At 34.5% G+C, this 24,623-nt stretch overlaps 3 protein-coding genes across 5 annotated transcripts; 2 read left to right on the top strand and 1 right to left on the bottom strand.

Annotated features, from left to right (window-relative positions):
• Positions 1-644: 644 nt before the first annotated feature.
• Positions 645-13,598, top strand: LOC121729901 (coiled-coil domain-containing protein 28B). The gene is made up of 2 exons (XM_042118594.1): positions 645-1,464; positions 13,579-13,598. Exon 1 carries the CDS (start codon positions 848-850, stop codon positions 1,430-1,432), a length of 585 nt encoding a protein of 194 aa, XP_041974528.1. The 5' UTR covers positions 645-847; the 3' UTR covers positions 1,433-1,464; positions 13,579-13,598.
• LOC121729898 lies at positions 3,047-4,923 on the bottom strand. The gene has a single exon (XM_042118590.1). It carries the CDS (start codon positions 4,739-4,741, stop codon positions 3,134-3,136), a length of 1,608 nt encoding a protein of 535 aa, XP_041974524.1. The 5' UTR covers positions 4,742-4,923; the 3' UTR covers positions 3,047-3,133.
• LOC121729897 (60 kDa SS-A/Ro ribonucleoprotein-like) lies at positions 10,114-18,508 on the top strand. Of its 3 annotated transcripts, none has more exons than XM_042118588.1 (12): positions 10,114-10,145; positions 10,430-10,721; positions 10,913-11,087; positions 11,989-12,147; positions 12,231-12,442; positions 12,896-13,101; positions 13,702-13,838; positions 13,932-14,063; positions 14,414-14,578; positions 14,933-15,066; positions 15,364-15,608; positions 18,273-18,508. In XM_042118588.1, the coding sequence occupies exons 2-12, from the start codon at positions 10,527-10,529 to the stop codon at positions 18,406-18,408; spliced, it is 1,896 nt and encodes a 631-aa protein (XP_041974522.1). In that variant the 5' UTR covers positions 10,114-10,145; positions 10,430-10,526; the 3' UTR covers positions 18,409-18,508. The 3 variants fall into 3 exon arrangements, with proteins under 3 accessions (XP_041974522.1, XP_041974523.1, XP_041974520.1); XM_042118589.1 differs by lacking the exon at positions 10,114-10,145 and adding an exon at positions 10,203-10,224; XM_042118586.1 differs by lacking the exon at positions 10,114-10,145 and having other exon boundaries at positions 10,243-10,721.
• The last annotated feature ends 6,115 nt before the right edge of the window (positions 18,509-24,623 follow it).

The following is a 24,623-nucleotide window of genomic DNA, read 5'->3' as shown; positions in this document are numbered from 1 at the left end:
AATAATGGAATTAATATTGAGGGGCATTCACGATACAATAAAAATACCTAGAGTATTTTTATATTGTTTTTTTTTTAACTGTTTATTGCACACACAAATTTTTACATGAAATATACACAGAAGAAAAACGACACAACAGGTACTGCTTATCTCTAATAGAAATATCTTCCAGCAGTCCTACGGAAAGAGATGTGATGGGAAATATCAGATAGGGCGTGCACAGATAAAAAAAATATAAAACCTACATACTAATACACAATATACAATTAAAAATAATATCTATTATATAATACACATACATTACATAATTATTATAATATAATATACAAATTATAACATATACTATGTTATAATTTGTATATTATATTGGTTATGATTTTGCAAATGAAAAGAGAAAATTAGGAAACATGCAAAAGTTTTTAATATTATTTTTTATGATACACATGTGTATGTTATTATAAACGTGTTATTGTATGAATAACAATACTATTACGTATGTTTTGTACATTCTTAAATAGAGAAAACATAGAAATGGCTGTATGGGCAACGTTCCCTTTGCCTGTCCTGACCGAGACGAATTAAAAAAAAAGGTTGTTGTCAAATGTCAGCTGTGGTAAAATGTCATTCTTTGTTTTGAAATTTGAGTGTCAAAAGGTGCGAAATTATTTTTTTGCTTCATAAATTTTCACCTTTGTTCCCCTACTTGATTTAACATCTTAGTATTAAAAGCAATATCTACATAATTTATCAATTATCACAGTTGATCAATAATAGGTTCGGTAATTACAAGGTGAAAAGTTATGTGATTGTCTTTCAAAACTCCATACAAAACGAACATACAATATACATGAGCTTGAACTTGGAAGAGGCTAACGAAACGCAACAGCTAATGCAGAATGAGGGGGAAGAAGACGAGCAGAAAGTCGAAGCAACCTCCCCAGTCACCAGCAACAAGATATCGAGTGGGGCAGCTAGCCTTACGTCTAAGAATCATTTGACGACTACGAACACAGGTAACAATAGCATAAATGATTCTGCGAAGCTGTCCTACGTTAACGAACGTCGCGCCTACCACAGAGACTTCATGCGGAATAACAACAGGCCAAAACATGTCCCCAAAGAGACCCCAGACGTAAAACACATGGAGAAAGATCTTATGGAGCTACTGGACGATTTTCACACGGGAAAACTCAGTGCATTCGGAACAGGATGCAGTATGGAACAGATGATTAGTATACGAGACCAACAGGAGCACCTAGCCCGCCTGCACTTCCGTCTGTACGGTGAAGCCGAAAAGCCCTCTGATGACAGCTTCGAAAACAATACTTCCAAAGATAAAATGGCACAGCTAGTCCAAAGTTTAGAACAACTGTCCACTTCTATTGAACTCTTGCAGTCAAATGGGAATACAAGTACAGCTTCAGATAGCTAAGACCTAAATCAAAAATTTTAGCTTTATAATATTTAATAGTGAAAGCAGAGCAATAACAGACTATGAAATTAGTCACCACTCACCACGCTTATATTCCAGCAGATAAAAATATGGTGTATTTGTATATTTTTTATTATTTGGTGTATTTATTTTGTATTCCTTATTATTAAGCTAGTCTGTAAATTAAGCAATATTCAAATGACAATTACTTTTCAAATCTCTTAATATTATAATGATTTGTCCAAAGCTTTTGTCTTATTTCCTACTTGTATTACTAGAACAAGCTTTTGCCCGCGGCTTCGCTCGTGTTAAGAAGTATTATTATAAACAAACTTTCATCCCCTATTTTTAATTCCTTGGGGTTGGAATTTATCAAAATCCTTTCTTAGCGGATGCCTTCGTCATACCATCTACCTGCATGCAAAATTCCAGCCCGATCCATCCACTGGTTTGGGCTGTGCGTAGATAGATCACCATGTCAGTCAGTCACCTTTGAGTTTTATATATATAGATATGTTTCCCATAGCTTTATAAGTGTGTTGTTTTTTGTTATAGATTAAAGTTAAGTAATACATTTTATTTGAATATGTTTCAATTAAATTTTTATATAAAAACAATAGATAAAGTAAGTACTTAAAAAAAATTAAAGACAACACTCTTTTGTACGCAATCATTTATTTACAAAATATTTACACAGAAACATAATATTAACAATTAAATTATCACAAAAACAAATTGTAGGTCATCAAAAAATTAAAAAACATACCCAGCTTCTTTTCATAAAGAACAACACAAAACACAAAATTGGATTAGATAAAACTGACAATAAAAATTTTACACTTTGGTTACAATAGAAATATTATGCTAAGTACTCACATACAGTTTTGCTCGATAGTTTTACTCCGAATCGAAGGAAATGACATATTTGACATATTTAATTTCATCGAGCCAGCTCAAAGCAAGCCTTTGAGCTGTCAGTTTTGCGGTCCACATGGTGGTTATTGCTCAATTTGGAGTAAAACTATTGAGCAAAACTGTATGTGAGTACTTAGCATTAAAATTATAATAATTAAATACATATTATAACAAGGAATGTTGACATTTAGCTTTTTAGGGTTCCGTACCAAAAGGGTAAAAACGGGACCCTATTACTAAGACTTCGTTGTCTGTCTGTCTTGTCTGTCTCCAGGCCGTAACTCAAGCAGGGTAGTGTTGAAATTTTCACAGATTATGTGTACTTTAATATTTAATTTATAATTAATATTTATAAATAATTTGTGTACTTTAATTTTAAAATAAAATAAAAAATTAAGCAGGGCTCCCATATAACAATAATCCCATATAAATAACATTAGAGCAAAATTTTGGCCTAATTTTGCTCTATAATAGTACGGAACCCTTTGTGCGCGAGTCCGACTCACACTTGGCCGATTTTATTTTGTCTTTTAGAAATGATGATTAAGTCATGTAATAATAATATTTTGATTTTTTCTCTTCATCATTATAAATTAAGTATTAAAATATTTAAAAAGAAAATTGATAATTCTGAACAATTTAGAAATATGGCACAGCTGCCTAATACTAAATTATAAATATAATAAAATATTTTACAGTTTTATAATATTATAAAGTTGATTTTTTTACATTGTTGATTATAAAATTACCTCTAGTATAATCAACAATGTAAATATTTAAGTTACATTATAGGAAGAGCCTGTGATACCCATTATTGCCCTTAATAGTTTTTCTACATGTAGGACACTTTCTGGAGCTTCTAAGAGCCCGTTTTATACAGTCCATACAGAAGATATGGCCACATAGTGTTGATGCACATTCTGTTGATCGGAGGTTGTCTAAACAGATCGGACAGTTCAAACCGACAGAAACTTCCGGACCTTGGGAACTATTAGATATACTTGAAGTTTGTGACACATTCGTTTGTGGATTAGAATTATTCAAAATATTGCTATTCGATGAGTTTCTTAAAGCATTACTTGAAGAATGGATATGATTTATTAATGGAGTACTGCTAATTGCTCTATTTGTAACATTTGTAGATTGGGTGCTAGTTCCTGATAAACCTTCCCTGGACATTGCATTAACTGTAGGGTTGTTAATTGATTCGTTTGTAGAGCTTAAATCTGTTGCAGTTGAAGGTTGAATTCTTTGCTTAGTTGCCTGCCTGGGCGGAATTTCAATTTCAACACTTGACAAATCATGTGTAACATTAGTAATGTTTTGAACTGGTGAAACTTCAATAACTGCTGGCAGGTTGTCAACAGTCTTATATTTTGTTAGTATAGTTCTATTGTGTGCTATTATTTCATCTATGTCTATATCAACATCAATAGTGCTGGTTGAGGCTACATCATCAACGTCTATTACAAGCTGTGAGTCTTCACTTCTAGTATTAATACTGACGAAAGGTAATTCATAATCATCATCAATAACAATTGGTAATTCTTGATTATTTCTTGTATTTACCTCTCGGTCTTCTATTTCTATAGTTGAGTTATTGGCAGACAAGCATTCCAAGAAGATTTTGTCATTCTTCAGAATAGTTTCACTATCTGTCGAGGTACTGGGTAAAGGTGAAAACCTCTTGTATGGAGAACTACTGATAGGAGATAACGCAGGAGGGCCTTCTAGATCATACACAACTGTAACATCACTGTCAGACCCAATGTCTTCTTTTGGTATATCAAGTTTCCTTAATTTTAGCGGTTTTTCACCATGTAGGTCTTCTAACTTAACTTCAGCATTATTTTGAGGAGAAGAAACCTTCCTTTTTCTATCATATTCAATTAATTCTAGCTCATCATCATCTATAGTAATAATTTCATTACAGTCTATTGCTTTTGGCATCACAGTTTCTATAAAACTGATTGTTGGTATAGAATTATCACATGTTTTATCATGATTCTCAACTATACTGTCATTAATCAGTTGGGGGTTGTCAGTATTACTAGTTATATCACTTTTTTCCATACTCACATTGTCTGTTTTGTTTTCCTCTAATACTTTATTATCCTCTGTTGTCGTTACACTTGTATTATTACTATTTTGGTTGACTACAAGAGTAGTAGGCACTGCAGGATCTTCAAACATTTTTTCCAAATCTTTAAATGTAGGCATTGCTTTATTTTGAGAACATGGTCTTCTGTTCATAGTTCTTTTAACAGGGGTCTTTTTTATTCTACTTCTGGCTTGTTTCTTACTTTTGAGTAGCCTCGACATGGGAATATTGTTTAAGTCTGGTCCTGACTGCTTTGAAGTTCCAGCTATTTGTGACCGTTTTTGTTTGTTCATTTTAGTTTGTAAAAATGCACATTCTTGTCGTGTAGGGAAAAAATCGGAAAATCAAGTAATTTTAGTATTCAATTTGACTGACAATTAGACATTTTAGTTTTAGTAACAAACAGATCCTATATAAGATTGTACCATGGAACTAATAAGTACTACCGTATATTAAGTCCATGGATTGTACCTATTGACTTGTATTGACATTAATTTGTTTATAACTTGAATAGTGAATGGTTTTCACTGTTTCACGATTCTTTCCTCTTTCCACTGGCTTCAATTTAGAGAGTAAAGCGATTAAACCGTAAAGAAATCTCGTTTTCTTCGCTATTCGCGCAACAACCAAAACATTTCAATTTGCATTTCAAACACGAATACAATGACATTTTATTTTTTAAATACCTATTCAAAATGAGGCATTTTCTTATTTTTTTTAATTTGATTGTCAAACAGTTTCCATTTTAGTAACTAGATGGCGTATGGGTAGACAAGTATCGGTAATACCAGGCAATACCATCAATCATTGAGGTAGGTACTATAGACTGGAGAGAGCCTTATATCGGTGTTTAAGCGTCAAAAGCGTGTAATGTTATGTCCTACTTACTAGGACATAACAAAGGAATCGGTCTGCATATTTCATGTAATAAAAGTGTTAATAAAGGTTTTTAGTGAACATATTTTAATGCTAGATATTGTTGAGTTTTGTAGTTCCGCTAAATAATAAACCATAAAAATGGTCAAAGAATGCCTCAAACACGTGGATTTAACATTAAATACGTAAGTTTTGAACAACGTTTTTTGGTCTTTTCAGTCGGTATTTTTGTAAGCTAAAAAGATAATTTATAAGTTTATTAATCCTTTATTCGTGCTATTTAAGGCATTAGTGCTAAAAATATCACATCAATTAATAATTTGGCCATAAAAATTGCATAGCTTTTTATTTTTCATTTATATTTTTTAATTTTATTTTCAACAATCTTAACTAGATGGCGTAAGGATAAACACTTCTAGATTTTCTATTGGTTCCTCACTGATCTGAAATTATCTGCAGGTTGGCACCTCTGACTATATATGGGTTGTGTTTCCAAAAAATATCAGTGTACTGTCAAGTGTGACATAAATCAAAATATCCTAAACCTAAGCGTTCATTGGCCTAAGCTATTAGGCCAGTATATGCTGACACGTCAAACTGAAAACTGACAACTGAAACTGAAAGAGTTTTGGCGGGCATGTCACTTTCAAACTTCTTCTACTTTTTATTGTTGGTGTGGTTTTTATTATTTTTTCCCAAATTGTATTATTTGGGTTTTTGATGTTAAAATATTAGCCATTAAATATCCTAGTTATCTTGCACAAGTGCAGGTAAGATGTTGTCAAAACCAAAATGTATAATTCCAGTGACATTTGGTGTGAATATCGGTAAATAGGGCTATTTCTTCCGTAAGTTTTAGCTAAAACATCGTTATAATAACTTTATTATCCTATTCATTGGAATATTATTGCGTCTTTTTCAAATTGAAACGTATCAAGTTTTACATTCTTTTGCCCAGGTTTTATAGCAATTATTGATGGTATTCCCTGGTATTACCGATAGTTGTCTACCCATACGCCATCTAGTTACTGAAATAGAAACTGTTTGACAATCAAATTAAAAATATAGGAAAATCCCTCATTGACTTTCTTTCTTGTATCATAATGTGCTTCGAAATAATCGAGAAATAGAAATATTCAAGAAAATAAACGCATACTACTTGTATGAAAATAAGCACAAAATGGCCACGCGATGACGGGCTAAGACTACATCAATATAATACTTTATCTATGCCATCAATAATTGCTACAAATGTGGGCAAAAGAATGTAAAATAATTAATGTGTTAATATGTTTCAAATAATGTAATGTAATTATTTTTATAATTATATACTTGGATAATCTTGCGAAATAACAAAAAACAAGCCATATAAAGCCATATAAAGATATTCACACCAAATGTCACAGGAATTATACATTTTGGTTTTGACAACATCTTACCTGCACTTGTGCAAGGTAACGGATATTTAATGGCTAATATTTTACCAATAATGAACATCAAAAACCCAAATATAATATTTTGAATTACAACAAAATAATTATTATGTGTTGAAGCATAAACACAGCGTCGATATGAAGATTGCGCGTGTAAGCTCACCTTAATGTCGTGTATACTCACTGACAATTTTATCTGTTTATCCCAGCTAATTCTTGACTTAGCTAATAAATGTTTGGCAACACTAGATTCCTTCAACGTCAACGTCATAGTCTTCACCAGGATGTTCTTCCTGCGACGCTGTGTTTATGCTTCAACATATAATAATTATTTTGTTGTAATTCAAAATATTATATTATGTGTTTTCACATAAACACAGCGTCGATATGAAGACCTGTTTGATATCTGCTGGTGACAAACAAAAAACGCTATATGAAATAACTTAATTATATTTAGTATAATATCAATATCATACCTAAATGAAAAAAATATTGCAAAAACACTAATGTCATAAGCCAACAAAAATGTATGTAAACATAAAATAAATTCTTAACAAAAAAAAAACACAAAATAACCCTTATGTTCTTTTGTTACGTGGGTCACACTGAAAGTGTTTAGAACTAGCCAGTTAGAAACATTACTAATGAAAACTTTTTTTAAATTACAATTTTAGAACTCTTTGGTAGCATAATCTGGTATATAACATTTATTTGTCGTTTGTTTTGGTGAATTTTATACGTGGGAGAGCCATGCCTCGGCACGAATGGCCGGCTCGACTGGAGAAATACCACGTTCTCACAGAAAACCGGCGTGAAACAGCGCTTGCGCTGTGTTTCGCCGAATGAGTGAGTTTACCGGAGGCCCAATCCCCTACCCTGTTCCCTTCCCTACCCTCCCCTATTCCCTTCCCATCCCATCCTTACCCTCCCCTATTACCCTCTTTCCTCTTAAAAGGCCGGCAACGCACCTGCATCTCTTCTGATGCTGCGAGTGTCCATGGGCGACGAAAGTTGCTTTCATCAGGTGACCCGGTTGCTCGTTTGCCCCCTTATTTCATTAAAAAAAAAGGTATTCATGAGCGAGTCCGATTAGTAAAAAAATACAAATAAATAATCGGCCAAGTGCGAGTCGGACTGGCGCATGAAGAGTTCCGTACCGCTACAGTGATTTTTGTATGGGAGCCCCCCTTAAATTTTTATTTTATTTTAATATTATTATTAAATATTAAAGTACACATATAATAGTATCATCATATAGTAGTTATTAGATATTAAAGTAGGTACACGTATAATAGTGTAATAATATAGTAGTTTGAAGTCACACGGTAACCAGGCGACCGCGTCGTACGGTTACAACTACTAGACCTGGATCCCAGAAGGATAAGACATAACTTACTCTCTGATGGATGAAACCATAGGTTATTAGTAGTGCCTCGTGTACTTAGAATACCTACAAATTTGTGTAGCTCTAAGTGTGACACCTGGTCAGGTACCAGGAACCAAAGTGGACTAAAAATGAGTCTTACTTTACTTATTTTCAAATGGCTAATATTTATATATAATTTGTAGATTTTTGTTCTGAACTAGTATCGTGTAGTGTAAGACACTTTTCAATGACCAAAACTATTGTCAGACGTTTTAAAAGTAACTTTGTTGCTATTTTTTTTTTTCAAAGGCATTATTTTTATTTTATAAATTTATATAATACCTTATAAAACAATACGATATTGCAAGAATTTATTTTCTACTAGCTGTTGCCCGCGACTTTGTCCGTGGCAGCATACTGCATAGTATAATAACAAAGATGGTCAATTTTCCCCTGTTTCCTTACCCAAAGGGTAAAAACGGAACGTTTTGCTTATAAATCGGAAAGTAATTGACGTATATCGAAAAATTTTTTTCACTAATATTTTTTTATTTTTGACAGAGAATATGGAATGCTAATAATCAAAATTAGGTAACACGAGCTTTTGCCCGCGGCTTCGCTCGCGTTAAGAAGTATTATTATATACAAACTTTCATCCCCTATTTGAAGCCCTTGAGGTTGGAATTTATCAAAATCCTTTCTTAGCGGATGCCTACGTTATAGCATCTACCTGCATGCCAAATTTCAGCCCGATCCGTCCAGTGGTTTGGGCTGTGCGTTGATAGATCACTATGTCAATCAGTCAGTCAGTCACCTTTAAGTTTTTTATATATATATATATATATATATATATATATATATATATATATATATATATATATATATATATATATATATATATATATATATATATATATATATATTAAATATAATATTAAAGTACACATATAATTAAGGCCTTGCTGAAAATTTCAAGTGCCTACCTGTTGCCGTTATTGAGATAGAGCAAAAATCACGTTTATTGTATGGGGCCCGCGGCGGAATGGGCATTGTCCAAAAAAAAAATCACATATACTTTTTATATTTTTTTTCGTTAAAATAGGGTATTTTAAGAATACAAATTAAATAATTTTGAAATTCATTGGCTAGTTTTTTCTCAATAAATTTTTCAAGTTTCGCTCTGACGTCATCATCGGCGGCTAATTGACATCTGCAGTGTTTTAAATTTCCTTTCAATCTTATTTATAATGGCTGGTTCGTAAAATGCAAGTTCTCATTATGTGAAAGCTGATACGAGAAGCTTACCAAAAGTTCGAAACATAATGTTGGTCGAATTTATTGCTAATTTAACGCCATTGAATGTCAAACTAAGGTTAAACATACTTATATATTTGTTCAAAAATATAAGTAACTAATGGGTATTTTTTTTCTTTTATATACAGAAAAACGATCACTGACCTTATTCCTCGAAATGTTTTTGTAATGAGCAAAATTAAAAAAAAAATGGACAATCCCCATTGTGCTATGACGTCACACCGTTACCGGGCGCCCGCGTCGTACAGTGACAACTTGTTTTGCTTTTAAATCGGAAACTTATTATATTAAACTTAGTATCCAAGTAATTCTTTCAGTCACTAATATTCTTTATTTTTGACAGAGAATGTGGACTGCTAATAATCAAAATTAGGTAATATTCTCCATTGAGCATACATACCATTTTCCACGTTTGATATCTAATATCTCGCTGATTGTGTAATGATTTATGGTACATGCGCTTATACGCTAGTTCCTTCCGCTATTCCACCTGGTGAGGGTATTCTAGGGGATTTCTGGGGGGAAATCAAATTAGTTCAGGGGTACGTCGCCGACAACGAGACCATCTGGCAACATTGGTATAAACTTTTTCCTGTTTCTTATATTCTACTAGCAACACCATACTTATCTGTCAAAGGCGAAAACAAATTTTGTAGGTACTAGTAATCTGTGGGCGAAAAAAAAGAAAAGCTCCGTTACGAATAGACGGTATATTTATTATTTTTATTTTATGCACATAATTTTCTCTATTAATTTCAAATATAATTACACCCATGATTTCTAGAAAGTAACTAGAGTTAAATAAATCTCCAATGTATCTCTTTTGTCTGTTTACATTACTGTAAATTGCTTCGAAAGAGTGGTTCAGATGGGCTCCATTGTGCGTTTTTTCAGGCCACATCTACAGTATTTGGGACACATGTACCTATTAATTAACGTTACAAACGCGTTTCTTATCATTTAAATCCAGTATTTTTTAAATTAATTTTTAGGCTAATACCCTCTGCAGGGTAACAAATTATAAATTTTACTCGAAGTGAACGACTACGACCGAGCAACCCTGCTAGCGCTCACAACGAACGGATTACGATGACGACTACCGCCTTGGACCCAAGTCTCAAGAACCGTTTGACTAGGTACCTTCACACTGGGTGCGAGGTACCAAAGTACTACCCAGGATGTTGGATGTCCCACAAGTACTTTGAGGCTGACAAGCTGAAGGCAATTGAAGAAGCACTCCAAAGAGGCGTCAACCACAACGAAATCATTGATATAATTGTGAAGGTAATTTGAATCTTGCAGTTTTAATTAATATGCTAAGTGCTCACTTAAGGTAGTGATGCAAATTATTTAATTTGGATAATTTGAACATAACTCAGTTATTTGTCACTTTTGTGATTTTCTTTAAGTTACTCTAAGAAGTGCTAAGTAAGATAGTTTCTTAAGGAAAACAATTTCAACTAATTATCCCACAGGCCTACAAAGATGGGTGGTATACCAGGTTTGAGACAATTGCTTTTGCTCTCATCAAATGTCTGATGGTTGGTACTCCAGCAGTGAAGGAAGCTGTGTACAAGGCAGCATCGGAAGTGTGTGTGACTACCGAGGAAATGTTACTCTTCAACAAGTTCACAAGGCTCATGCATACTGGTAAAGTCATTTGGAAAACCATCCTAATATTAAACTAAACTGACTTCTCACTTCTTAACTGATTTTGATGCAATTTGTTATCCTTTGTAATAACATGAGATTATTTTTTATCCGACTACGCCAAAGCAAAAGGAGGGTTATGATTTTGACAAGCTATGTAATTATGTATGTATGTATGTTCATCTGTTCCCTCGTAACTTCTGAACTACTTATCAGAATTCGACAAATAACATATCATTAGAAGTATCTTAATTTAAAAACAATCTTGCAAAATAATAAAAAATATCATATGGGTATATAGTAATATAATCATTAGACATCAGATTATATGCACGATCAAAGTGCATGCAAATATGCACGAAAAATGGCCGAAATATGCACAATTAATAGTCACTTATTATAGAATTTATTTGGAAGAGTTTTCCAATGTTGCCTTGATAAATGCGTCAATTTTCATATTTCCATCAAATCTAGGATTTTTTCTTCTTTCCTATTGCAACCTTAGTGGCCATGGAAGTTCATTACCTACTTTATTCCATATTTTTTTTCAAATGTTACCTATTGCAAATAAACATTTTGTATCTAGAAAGATATTGTACCTATCGGGCGTATGAGGAAGTATTTTAACAAGGGTGGGGCCACATATTGAAGTATTTTGATCTATCATACCTATGTTTTGTGGCCTCGGTGTGTAATAAGACTAATAAGACAGCTAGTTTGGAGACTATGAGGGCATAATATGGTCGAAATATGCACTATCGCCTAAAAGTGCCATTATATGCATTTGCATATGCAAATGCATATAATCCGATGTGTAATAATCATCATAGTAATGTATAAAATATTGGACATAAAGTTAAAATATGTTGAAAGCTAACATCCCATTCAAATCATGACATAGGTAACGGCCATGGGTGGTGCAAACATGTTAGGGAGTGGTATCTGTCTAAAGATGCTATGGTGCTGGCTTTAGAGATGTCTAGAGTACGAAGCAGACATGGACGCTCACACAAGACATTGCTACGAAAATCCCATGTGAAGATTCCTGAAAATGATCATGGTATAGCACATTTTTACCACAATTTTATTGTTTTTAGTATATATAATTTTCAAAATACAATACATTTTATGGTTTATTTTCAGAACGGGATGCAGTTTTCAAATATGCAATATTCGGTCTTAAACGTGCCAAGCAATTGTTGAGCAAACACGAAGAGACAAAACCAATCTTTGAGTATTTACAAAAAGTGGAAGATCTCCGTGTGTGCGAGTGTGCAATCACAGCAGCTAGTAGTATAGAGCAAAACAAATTCACACTGGATCATGTCCCAGGGCATTTTTTGACTTCTCAAGATGTAAGTGCCATTTTTATGTATTTTTGACAGTTCATTCATAAATATACCTAATATTTATGAGTCAAAAATATGTCAGTTAACATGGACTGTTAACTTTAAGATGCAATGCATTTGTGCTTAAGTCAAAACTATCTTCAAACACTGTCAGATTCCATTGTGTGCAATATTCATTTAGACACAGATCAATACTTCCATAATATCCATACTTTCTTATTCTTACTAATTTATAAATGCAAAAATGTGTCTATCTGACCTGTCTGTCAGTTACCTCTTCATGTCCAACCACTGGAGCGATTTTGCTAGGTATGGAGACACTTTAATTCCCGGGTAAGGTCATAGGACACTTTTCATCCCAGAAAAATGTACAGTTCCCCATGATAAACGAATTTCGATGCAACGAACTTGCGCGCCATGTTTAATAAATAAACATAATATAATAATTGTTATTTGTAGGTATGGAATGCAGTCCTACCGCAGATGCCATTGAAGGAGATTCTCTACAATATTCAGCGCATTCACAACATGGGTTTCCTTACGGATGACTCAATGACTACATCCATCCTCCTATCCCTGCTCACCAATTCCGATGTGATCAAAAGCAGCAAAGTCACTCCGATCGAAGTTTACATTACGTTATGCAACTACAAGAAAAAGTCCAGGTATTATTGTCATTGTTTTAAATATTGCCAATTTTTTTATTTGTAAATAAGACTTTTTTGTGTAAATAAACATTTAAAAGTAACACATTTTAAAAATCATAAAAGAAATTGGTATAAAATAGAAATTTGATTTATAATTCACACATGCAACGGACCAGAAAAAATGGGTTACAAAGATCAGTCACACAACTGTAATCATAAAAACTTCTGAGTGTGTAATTAATAGTTGCTACAGTTGCAATAATATTACAATTATTTTTGTGTGTATTTTCTAATATACTGCCAGAGTAATTATTTACAATTATTACAAGGTGGATAACAAAACTTTTATTTTTGCATTATGTCAATGTAAGCCATTAATTATTGGGATTGTGGCATCATAATCATTATCTAAAGATTGTCCGCCTATCCTACAGGAGGATAGTCCTAAGTTTCGTGTCACATTTCGTGACTTTGACTGTGTAAATGGAGCACTAATTAATTCATCAAGCCCCATACAGTTACCGGTTTAGTATTTACTAAATACTAAAAGAAAAAAAGCTTTTTTAGGGTTACGTTTGTAAAACTAAAAAGCTATTAATTTATTATTAATTTCCATAGGCCAATGAAGTACGAGAAAGCGAAGGTAGCGCACGAGAAGCAGATGCGGCGGCGCGTCCGCCAGATATACGACCCCAAGACAGACCAGTGGGAGTGGAACGTCACCCGGCGACATCCTAAAGAAGTTAAAAACTGGGGTATGCCGTAAATTTTTATAAAGCGCTTGTGTACTGCGCACACACTTGGGCACTATACATTTTTAACACATTTGAATCAATAAATGTTTACAGGTATCGACCGCCCGCCAAACCCTGAAGTCTTAGTTGCTCTTAACAAGCTGATTGATCAAACTTGGCTGTTGACTCCACCGACCAAGGCTCGCTATTTGATCACGTTGGATATGAGACACCATATGTTTAAGGGTAAGTGAGGTCTACGACAAGCAAACACGACTGTCGTGCGAGCTGCAGACATTGAAATTGGATACAGTATAAATAATATATAGTATAAAAATTAGAATATCATGGACCACCATAATATTTTGCTAAGTAATCTTTGCGTGACAAACGAAAATCTCATGAGAACCATTCATTTTCTCGTAATGTAACTAGGCCATGTTGCATACTTCCCCAGTACACAAAATTTCATTATTTGTGCAGTACTTTCAATTTCAAGAAAAACATATTTCAATACAATCAAATATTTCTCCTATGATAGTGTTTATTTATTTTCAACCCGTATCTGAGTTGTAAACACATGCTTCAAACTTCAGGTCGTCACTTCTGCAAGAACTTACAAGTAGCGAGGAAGGGTAAGAAGACAACAGCCAAAAGCACACCCAGCGGCAGCGGGGAGCCCGAGGTAGAGAAGAAGGAGAGCAAGAAACACCTGCATGCCGAGTGTTTCTACAACAAGCACGTCACTCCTGGACACGCTGGTATGTTATTTGATTTGATTAGTTGCGAAAGGGGATAGACGTAAAATTAAGACCAAAAGTTTTAACAACACTTTTTGCTATAGATGTAAGGCGTGCGCGTGTGAACTTCGTTACATCTGGGTGTCCCTTGACTCTCAAGTTTTTTTTATATGAAAATGTATAGGATGTGACGATCAACTGGACCTATGTTCGTTCCTAAATAAGATTTCAGAAGATTTAAAATTTCATAACAAGATTTATTCATGCCAAATCCTGATTGCATTATCCAAATTATATTTCTACAATATTGCATAGTAATTAAACTCTTGTTTCCATTGTGTAAATACTATTTATTATTACAAAATTCCATTTCAGCAATAATCCTGGCTCTACAAATTCTGAAACGAGAGCACAACGCCAAAGTAGCGGTGTTCACGGATGAGGGCATTCAGATGGTCACCATCGAGCGCAACTTCAGCAATATTGAGGAAGCTGAGTTTGTGTTGCGGGTAAGTGTATAGTTTACACTTTCATTCTTGCATCAGTTCAGTCCATTGTTCTGTACAATGATACTGATTCTGTTTCTACCAAAAAATATAATAGTTATGAAATGACAATGTCGTTGGTATGATATATCATCATGAGTATTGTATTTTATAGTTTGAAAGGAGGTGGATTGAACAAGGAATGGTGTTGCAATAAAATACTAGAACAGGGAGACCGGCGACATTTTCCGGCAGCTGCTTCGGATCCCCATGAAAATGTCTTAACTGCCAAACGCGTGATCTAAACTCACGTTTTTACAGAAAGCCAACCTCGGCCGCGTGCAACTGGACGCTCCCATCAGATGGGCGACGGAGAGCAAGCAGAAGTTCGACGTGTTCATCAACATGATCGACCGTCCGTCCCGCTACATGGAGCTGGACGTCGAGGACCGCGGGGGCCGGGGGCCGGGGGGCCGGTTCGGACCGCCGCCTCCAGAGGATATTGTCGACCATTGCCCAGTTAGGGCCCTACAGAAGTATAGGACCAAGGGTGTGCGGGATGCTAAGTGAGTATCATAAGAGCTATTATAACCTTCGATCACTAATATACAAGATACACAGTCCGCGGCAAAAAACGACCTCACTAAAAGAGCACCAAACGCAACATTCTGGTGGACATTCGATTTAGTAGTTCTCGAACGCTCCGCTGGAAAACATGCCCCAGTGCTCGTTCAACAATTGTAAAAATCATACGCTTAAAACGCAAAAAAAGGATGGAATTTCATATTTCTGGTAAGTATTAATTTTATCCTAATATATTTCATAGAATTGTATTGTAAATATTGGTATTTCGTTAAGAAATCTACAAAAAACAGTTTTAAAATTAATTTGTAAATAAATCGACACGAGGTATAAACCATCTCAATTGCGAATACTCATACTAAAGGTACTTGTCGTAGTTTATCATGCCCACTTGAAATGTTCGGGTTATACACAGTGTTTCTGTTCCATTTGGTGGAGTCGCTATTAATTATTATTTATTTTATTGAGGAATATATACTTTTTTAGGTTTCCTCGAGATCCAGTTAGATGTGGAGATTGGATATCAGTTATAGCACGGCAAAGATGCGAACAATTTTTCAAGCCGACTTTAGCGAGCGTTGTATGTTCTAAGCATTTACATTCAATGTATACACGTATATTTTAGTTAACTATAAAATTAAACATATTAGAACAACATAATATAACAAGTAACAAATAATTACTCCGCACTTTATGCATTAAACTTTAAAAAATAGACCATTAAAATTATTACAATCAACAAAAAAATGTTGAACAGTTCGACTCCACTCATACTTCACTTCGCCCTGTTCCAGCGACGAAGTGCGGCCGTAAAATTGAAGTGCTTTTTTGGCATTGTTATAATTTAAATATATATGCGGATGGTTGAATTTAGTTTGAAGCGTACGTCATTCGTAAAAGTTTATTGCTTTGTAAACACACAATGTACATTGTTTTATAAAAAGATCTTTAATAACTATAATTAAGGTTGATTTTAGATAAATGTATACTTTTTTAAACTCTATTACTCGGCGACAGATTTTCGAGAGGTTTTGTATGGGACTGTGTATCTTGTATATTAGTGATCGAAGGCTATTAGTCACCGGGACGCCATCGCGACGTAGCCAGCGACATTACCATGTCACCTCTACGTCGTTGGAAAGCGGTGTTTTTAATCCTTACACATACGATTTTAACTTTATTTGGGTTTTTAAGTAGTGTGATACGAAGTAACGTGGCTTCAGAAACAAAGCTTCGCTCTAATCATCCTCCTCATCACCTTGATGAGTGGCAGTCTTCCACAGTGCGTTTTTCGCGTAACTTTCTGCCGCGCACTGTAAAACTCTGGAATGAACTGTCACCAGCAGTATTTCCGGACCGATACGACCTGCAAACCTTCAAGAAAAGAGCGTATTCCCTCTTAAAAGGCCGACAACGCACCTGCAGCTCTTCTGATGTTGCGAGTGTCCATGGGCGACGGTAGTTGCTTACCATCAGGTGACCCGTTTGCTCGTTTACCCCCTTATTTAATTTAAAAAAAAAAAACATGTTTCATTGCAACAAACTATGACAACAATCGATGGCGGACGTACATAATTCATTCGGATTACATGATACGTCATGTGAATACAAAAATCGTAGTGTGTCGGCTGGGCTTAACTTAGGGCTCCCACACAAAACTGCGAATTCGCATCGCTTTGCAAATATCTGCGACAAAATTCATTCTAAAAATGACATTGCGATGCGAATTTGAATAGGCTGCTTGACCTAATTTTTTTCTGTATGCTAATCGCTTCTTAGTCATTCATTTTCACAAAAAAAAAACTAATATTTTAACATTTTACACAGTAGAAACCCATAAAAATGTTGATTGAAAAATATGCCTTATATATGGCGCCGAAAACACTGTCCGCCATAGTGTGACGTCATACGTTTTGTATTTTAAACTCTTTTTATTGAACATTTTTATGTGCTAAATGTACGAGTCTAAAAGTGGCCAAAAATTATAAAATAATTAAATAAGAAATTAGAAATCATTTGTAATGTTGAAAATTTTTGGAGAAAAGTTTTGGCAATTTCATTTCCCGTCTACAATAAATGGAGATAATATATAAAACTGATGTTTTATTTGAATTATTCAAGAAAATATATTTTAGAAATCTTTCTAGGCTTATTCTTATTATTTATGTACAAAAATAAACTTACATATAACGAGTGCGATAAATAAAAGATATTAAATTAGGAGTCTGATGACGTCACATCCAAATCGGAAGTACCGCAAAAGCGTTTTCGTCAGTACAAATCCTATTTTCATAAAATCATATTTTCTAATCGACTTTATTTATCAATCATAAGCTTTTATTTGATGATAAGGGTGAAATACGGTTTCCTAAGCCAAGTTTTACTAGAAATATGCATAAATTGTTTAATGAAATTTAATATAGGTCAAGTAACCTATTGTGCAGGTCTGACATCTGCTTATGAATGATCTTCTCTAACAATACATGACTTATTACACAACTTATTACACAGTCCCCGCGTTCCATTTAGCGTTAAAAACGATCAAAACGCTCAAAATAGGAGGCATTTTGAGCGTTTCATAGTTTTTAACGCTAAATGGAATGCGGGGTCAGTGTAACTTTGCTTACTATATTTATTACAATTTTCAGGTTAATCGTGCTGTCTCTGGCAACGCACAACTCGGCCACGACTGACGGCAGCCACGAGGGAGTTTTGGACATAGTCGGCGTCGATGAGCACGTACCCAAACTTATGGACGCGTTCGTGCTTGGACAATTCAAATAAACATCATCAGTCATTAGCACACTGACTTCGCGAAACAGCGGTGGAAACACGACAAAGCGAGATGTACCATCGAAGAAATTGATTAATAGGCAGTTGACGGACCTACGTCATTCGGTCGGTGAGTTAGACATAACGCGACCAAATATCGCAGGTCCGCCATCATCAACTTCTCTATTCTCTTCTTCTCTCTTCTCGCATTACATTCGAAACGACGCTTTTTTGCAGAACGCGGCATCGGTGTGCTAATATTAAATCAAATCAGAAATACAAGCTCCAAATATTTCAGTATTTTTCTTCAAAAAATATTAGTAAGGCAATCATTCTTTGAGTTTGAGACTAAATATGATACATTGTTTATTTCAGAATTCAGATATATAAGTTTATTTTCTAGAGCTAGAATCTTAACTGTAATACATCTAAAGAAAGATTGCAGAAAGTAATGAAATATTTGAAGCTTATCTTAGCTTATCCATTTTATTCGCTGTCAATTGATATACAATACGCATTGAAATTTAGATGCATGATTAGTACTGAATCAGGGTGAAATAATTTAAAAACTGATCAAGTCTCTCAATGGAAATCTAATGCCTTATGTGAACCTTTAACTTTCTTTGTCGTATATACGAAGAACGATGGAGATAAGAGATAAATGATTAATCTTTATTAATATACGTTCAGACTATGTTCGTCATAAAAACATTTCATATAAAGGTGTTATAAAAACATTTGCTATTGCCTATTGTATATCAACTGACCTAAACCAAGTCTCCTAGCCATCACATGAGATTCCATAAAATATGTTTCTGACCAAATTCAAATTGTGAACACTTGAGACTTGGTTAACATAAATCCCTTTATTATGTAGGTACCTACCTCATTCTGAATACCGCAATGTGTTTCGAACTGTTCAATGTCAAAATGTCAAAATTAAGTGATTTTCATAATATTGACTTTTTAAAATCTTTCGTAGTTTCGTCACAGGTTTTTTGGATTAACGTGTGTTAGGTTATAAAATTTTGAAAAAGTGATAATTATAATAAGCTTTTTGGTATAACACTTTGTTTTTCATAAATGTTATATGTGATTGAGTCGCTAACAATACTGTCCGATCTCTGTTAAAGTCCTAAGTTTTATTTATGATTCATTAAGTTTTTTGCCTGCACGGGCGCTAAGGATCTAGCTTGCTTTTATTACCCTAATTGTAAGAAATTGTTTTGACAACTTATGTTTCGTTGGTATTTTATTGTTAATTATTAAAAGCTTTTATTATGGCTTTTCGGGTCGTCGTAGCGTAGGCGCATGTATTTTAGGTTAAGGTTCTAACCTTAGGATAATTACCCAAGGGTTGAATAATATAGTTTAGGTACGCTTGTAGTTTTTGAAAGGTCCACACTGTTAGGCTTTGTGTAACGGTTCTTAGTGCGGTGACAATATGTGAAATTTCTTTTATTTGTAAACTATAAAAGGGCATATTTCAATAGCAGCCGCCGCTCCTTCCGGCTACTTATGTTTGGGAGATAGTACTCTGCGAATTAAATTGTTTATTACTGCTAAGCGGTTAAGTCAGTTTCATAGTTTAAATATCAGTAAATGGCGCGTCTATTGCATTTTTTACAATTAAAACGAGAAATTTGAAAGGAGATCGACAACAATACTGCTAATTGTTACAATCACACCCACAAGAAGAAATAATTCAATAAACTTCATGGTAGTTCCATATTGTTAAATCTTGCAGTAGAAGTTGTTTAAATTCTAGTTAATCTGATTGCCAAAGGGAGCTGCATTTGTATTTATATTTGGAGTACTGCCTGTCAAATGTATGCGTAGCACTTATTATCATATCTTAATAGCTTGAAGAAAGCTGATATATGCTCACTCTTTTGTAACCGTTTTGGTACGGGTTAAAGTGTCAAATATTTTTTATTAATCCAATGAGTATATATCAGATTTCCGTCGCTCGTAGTAGTAAGATGATCCGTTTATTCGTGTTACTTTTGTACTGACATAAACGGAGTTTCAGAATCTGTGATCACTTGGTACTCTCTCGGGTTTAAGTAATTTTTATATTTCATGTTGTAAAAGTTTGAAAACTAAAACTCTAAATTGCTAGATACGCTTGTAATACGGAATATAATATTGTGTTGTTATGATTTTTTAATTGTAAGTTAAGATGTAAACGATTAATAAAATTTTTTTTCTAAGGCGTAAAGGCGCCTTGCAGCATAATATTTTTTAAGTAAGAGGGTTTACACCTGACGCGGTACGAAATCGTATGTCGCTGACATGAAACGCATTATCGTAACCTGAGATCGTAACGCATAATGTGTAAACGCTCCGATGCTAAATATCCACGAGTCGATATAGCACGCAACAGTCGTTTATTAGGTTTTACTGACAGAGGTCCGTGTAAAGTGAATTAGAATTTTTGGATCCCACACATATTGGTGGTTGCTTAACTAAATCAAAGCCAAATGTAACTAGAAAAATTGGCTCTATGAAACATGGGCGCCGGCAGGGGGGTGCCACTTGCACCCCTTGGGAATCTCGGGATCGACAGGAATTTGATTGAATTTTGAATTCAATTCAGAGACGTATTCTATAAAGTTATCTTTATTGGTTATCTTCCCTTGGTATAATCCAGACATGTTGTTCGTAAAAAGTAAAAAGAAAAGAAAGAAAACTAAAATCTGCACCCCCTGGAAATTATTTCTGCCGGCGCCTATGCTATGAAATGAAAATTACTATTTCACTATCTCCAATATTTTGTATCAGATTAAAGTTATTTAATAATACCTATGCAAAAGGGAAGCAAAAATAGATGTTAACATTTTGTTTCTAGAAAATGAAACGTTACTTCAAAATAGCTAATTCAAGTTTACAAAAGTTATTTGATTTATTGCGTTGTTAGCTGATAAATAAAATTGAGGTCTATTTTCTTAATAATTTAGTGAAAAAAAAAGGCTTAAAAAGGTAAGGATAAAAAAACTGGCATTTCCTATAGTATTTTCAGTTGGTAAATCCGTCCCCAATGGAGGAAATCATTGAATAATTGTATTATTCCTATATTTACATAATTTAAGTGTTCATTTTATAACCATTCACTGCGGCATATCGTATGCACCTTTATGTAATAACATAGGTATTATGTAATTGCATGTATGTATGTTATTTTAAATATAATACTTTTTCTAAAGAAATGTGTTTTAAACTTTTAATGCACTTAGTTTAGAGCAGCTATCCCCAAGCCGCGGCCCGCGGGCCGTATGCGACCCGCCGGGACTTTATCTGTGCCCCGCGTGATATATTTTGAAATTCACGCCCACTGACAAAATAATGTAGTACTTAGTCGTAAAAGTCATGAAATTTGTTCCACTTTTAAATCATTAATTTTGAGGAACGTTATTTTTTAACCCTCAGGCCGGGCGCGCACTAGCGGCCAGGTCTCGGCGGCCGTCGAAAGTATGGTGTAGCCGCTGGCCGCCGTGCGGCCAGGTTCGCGTGGTCTATGGCGGTTTCATACAAAGGTCATCTATCTCGCTGGCCGTCGCGACCTGGCCGCTAGTGCGCGCCCGGGCTAAACATTTTTCTTGCGGCGCGGGCTGCACCAAGACCAAAATATGTTTGTGGCCCGTTTGAAAAAATGGTTGGGGACCACTGGTTTAGGTTTTATTACTTTAAGGGCCTGTTTCACCACTTTCTGATAAAGTGCCTAATAGGCTATTCACAATTTTTTGACAGATTCTCCATACTTGATCTGTCAACTTAATTGGTGGATATTCTATCCACCAATTAACTTGACAGATCTTGACAGAAGGCTATCCTTATCAGGAAGTGGTGAAACAGGCCCTTATAATAATATTTCTGATAACTTGAGCTATATTATATCAGGCTCACAAACTAAAGCAGTGAAAAGATGATAAGTACAATACCTACTTAGATCGTAAATCGTTACGGGCAAGTAAGTAATTTCATGTGGCTACCTGTTACCGATATAGATTTACGAAAAAAAAGAGACAGACGGACAGACAACGAAGTCACAGTATAGCAATAGGGATATTACGGTATGTCATATTGCTATACTGTGACGAAGTTGATGCCTGTTTTCACTAACGGTCTCCTAACGCTAAGTGTTCCCTAGCGATCTTTGCGGGTTAAATATATCTTAAAACAAACACATTAAAAAAAATGTTTTGCAAAAGTTCTTACGCCCTAAGGACGAACGTGACACACAAAAATTTGTGAAATCTTGAAGGATATGTACCCTTAATGGCCGCTAGGAGACGACTTAGCGTTAGGAGGCGGTTGGTGAAAACAGGCATTAGGCCGGTATTAATATTCAGTACCTACTCAAGATGCATCTCGGTCTATGGAGGGTAGATGGAGGAGAACTATCTTATATGGGGGATATTTGAAAAAGTGTCCAGCTGTACGCAGTAAATAACAGTTGGAAAATCCTCCAAGAGTGGCGCTAGCTGCAGCAATGGGTATGGAATGAATATAGCCGTTGGTGGCAAAATATAAATTGAAGTTAGCCGAATAGCCGAGTCACAGAATTACTGGGTTAATACCAATATATTTTGAAAAATATAACCTAAAATAGCTGAAATAAAAGCTGCTAAATGATTTAAAATTGTCCTGTTGCTACTGTAGCGGCACCCTAATTTAACGCATTTCAGCGGATACTTTTTACATACAGAGACAGTTCTCCTCCATCTACACTCCATCCCCGCGTTCCAGATGACGTTAGAAACGCTCACGCTCAAGACCGTAGTTTTTCCCGTTCCACTAGCATGTGAGCGTCAGTGATACAAACCCAAGTGGAACGGATTATGGATCGTTTTGAGCGTTTTGAGAAAAGTTTAAAAAAATAACTTTTTTTTTATACATAGGTACATTGAACCGAACTTGGATATTACGATCCTTTTCTTCAAGTCGTAAATAAAATTAATTTTATTGTTTATAGTTACATTTATCTTACAAATAAAATACATAATATTATATTTGTTTCGTTTTTAGTATTACATTTTTTTTACTTAGTTAAACTTTTATTATATTTGAGTTTTCACATTGAATCATATTTTAATAACAAAACCACATACTTTGAATATTGACTATTGTCAAAATATACATATAAACGTTAGCTAACAGTACCGCTTAATGCTTAGTCAAGTACGAGTAAGTCAACAGGTATGGGAGAGATGAAAATTAATATTAATTATTATATTTTATAAGAAATCATTTGACCTTTCATTTAAAACAATTTATTTGCCAATCAAAATATTTCATTAAGTGTTATTTAATTTATTTAATTAAAATATTATTTGTAATGAAATAATATTGTAAGGTTTTTTTGTCTCTACTCTCTCCTGAAAACTTTCTGAACATGGCTTTCGCGATATAGTTACGTTAAAATTTTAAAAAAAAACTAGAACGCCCCCTATGACCCATCTTCGTCAAGGGTAGTTTTGAGCGAAAATGATGACGTCATAAGTGACGTCATAGCCGCGATCAAAACGACCCCGGTCGCCAAAGGGAACGGCAGAAGGGGACGTTTTGAGCGTTTTGGTCAAAATTAACGTCATCTGGAACGCAGCCCATATCTCGGTTTCTAGACACGGTTCAGGCTCTGTGATTGGTTGGCTGTCAAAATTTGGACCAATCACAGAGCCGAACCGCTAAAGTCTAGTCAATGTCTAAGCATTGACTAGACTTTGGACCTGACGGACATGACGATTTAGAAAACCGATGATGGCTGCGTTCCAGATGACGTTAATTTTGACCAAAACGCTCAAAACGTCCCCTTCTGCCGTTCCCTTTGGCGACCGGGGTCGTTTTGATCGCGGCTATGACGTCACTCATGACGTCATCATTTTCGCTCAAAACTACCCTTGACGAAGATGGGTCAAAGTGGGCGTTCTAGTTTTTTTTTAATTTTAACGTAACTATATCGCGAAAGCCATGTTCGGAAAGTTTTCAGGAGAGAGTAGAGACAAAAAAAACTTTATATTATTTCATTACAAATATGTAAGTAATATTTAAATTACTTAAATAAATTAAATAACATTTAATGAAATATTTTGATTGGAAAATAAATTGTTTTAAATGAAAGGTCAAATGATTTCTTATAAAATATAATAATTAATACTACTTACTCGTACTTGACTAAGCATTTATGCGGTATTGTTACCTAACGTTTATATGTATATTGTGACAAT

This window comes from Aricia agestis, chromosome 8 (genome assembly GCF_905147365.1).
Source record: "Aricia agestis chromosome 8, ilAriAges1.1, whole genome shotgun sequence".
NCBI lineage: Eukaryota > Metazoa > Arthropoda > Insecta > Lepidoptera > Lycaenidae > Aricia > Aricia agestis.
Note: the sequence above shows the minus strand (reverse complement) of the source record. Positions and strands in the feature narration are given on the sequence as shown.

Coding starts and splice junctions, on each gene's coding strand:
- LOC121729901 (XM_042118594.1), top strand. CDS start 848: ATGAGCTTGAACTTGGAAGAGGCTAACGAAACGCAACAGCTAATGCAG.
- LOC121729898 (XM_042118590.1), bottom strand. CDS start 4,741: ATGAACAAACAAAAACGGTCACAAATAGCTGGAACTTCAAAGCAGTCA.
- LOC121729897 (XM_042118588.1), top strand. CDS start 10,527: ATGACGACTACCGCCTTGGACCCAAGTCTCAAGAACCGTTTGACTAGG. Junction 12,443..12,895: donor ATTTTTTGACTTCTCAAGAT/GTAAGTGCCATT, acceptor TGTTATTTGTAG/GTATGGAATGCAGTCCTACC. Junction 14,579..14,932: donor CGTCACTCCTGGACACGCTG/GTATGTTATTTG, acceptor ATTCCATTTCAG/CAATAATCCTGGCTCTACAA.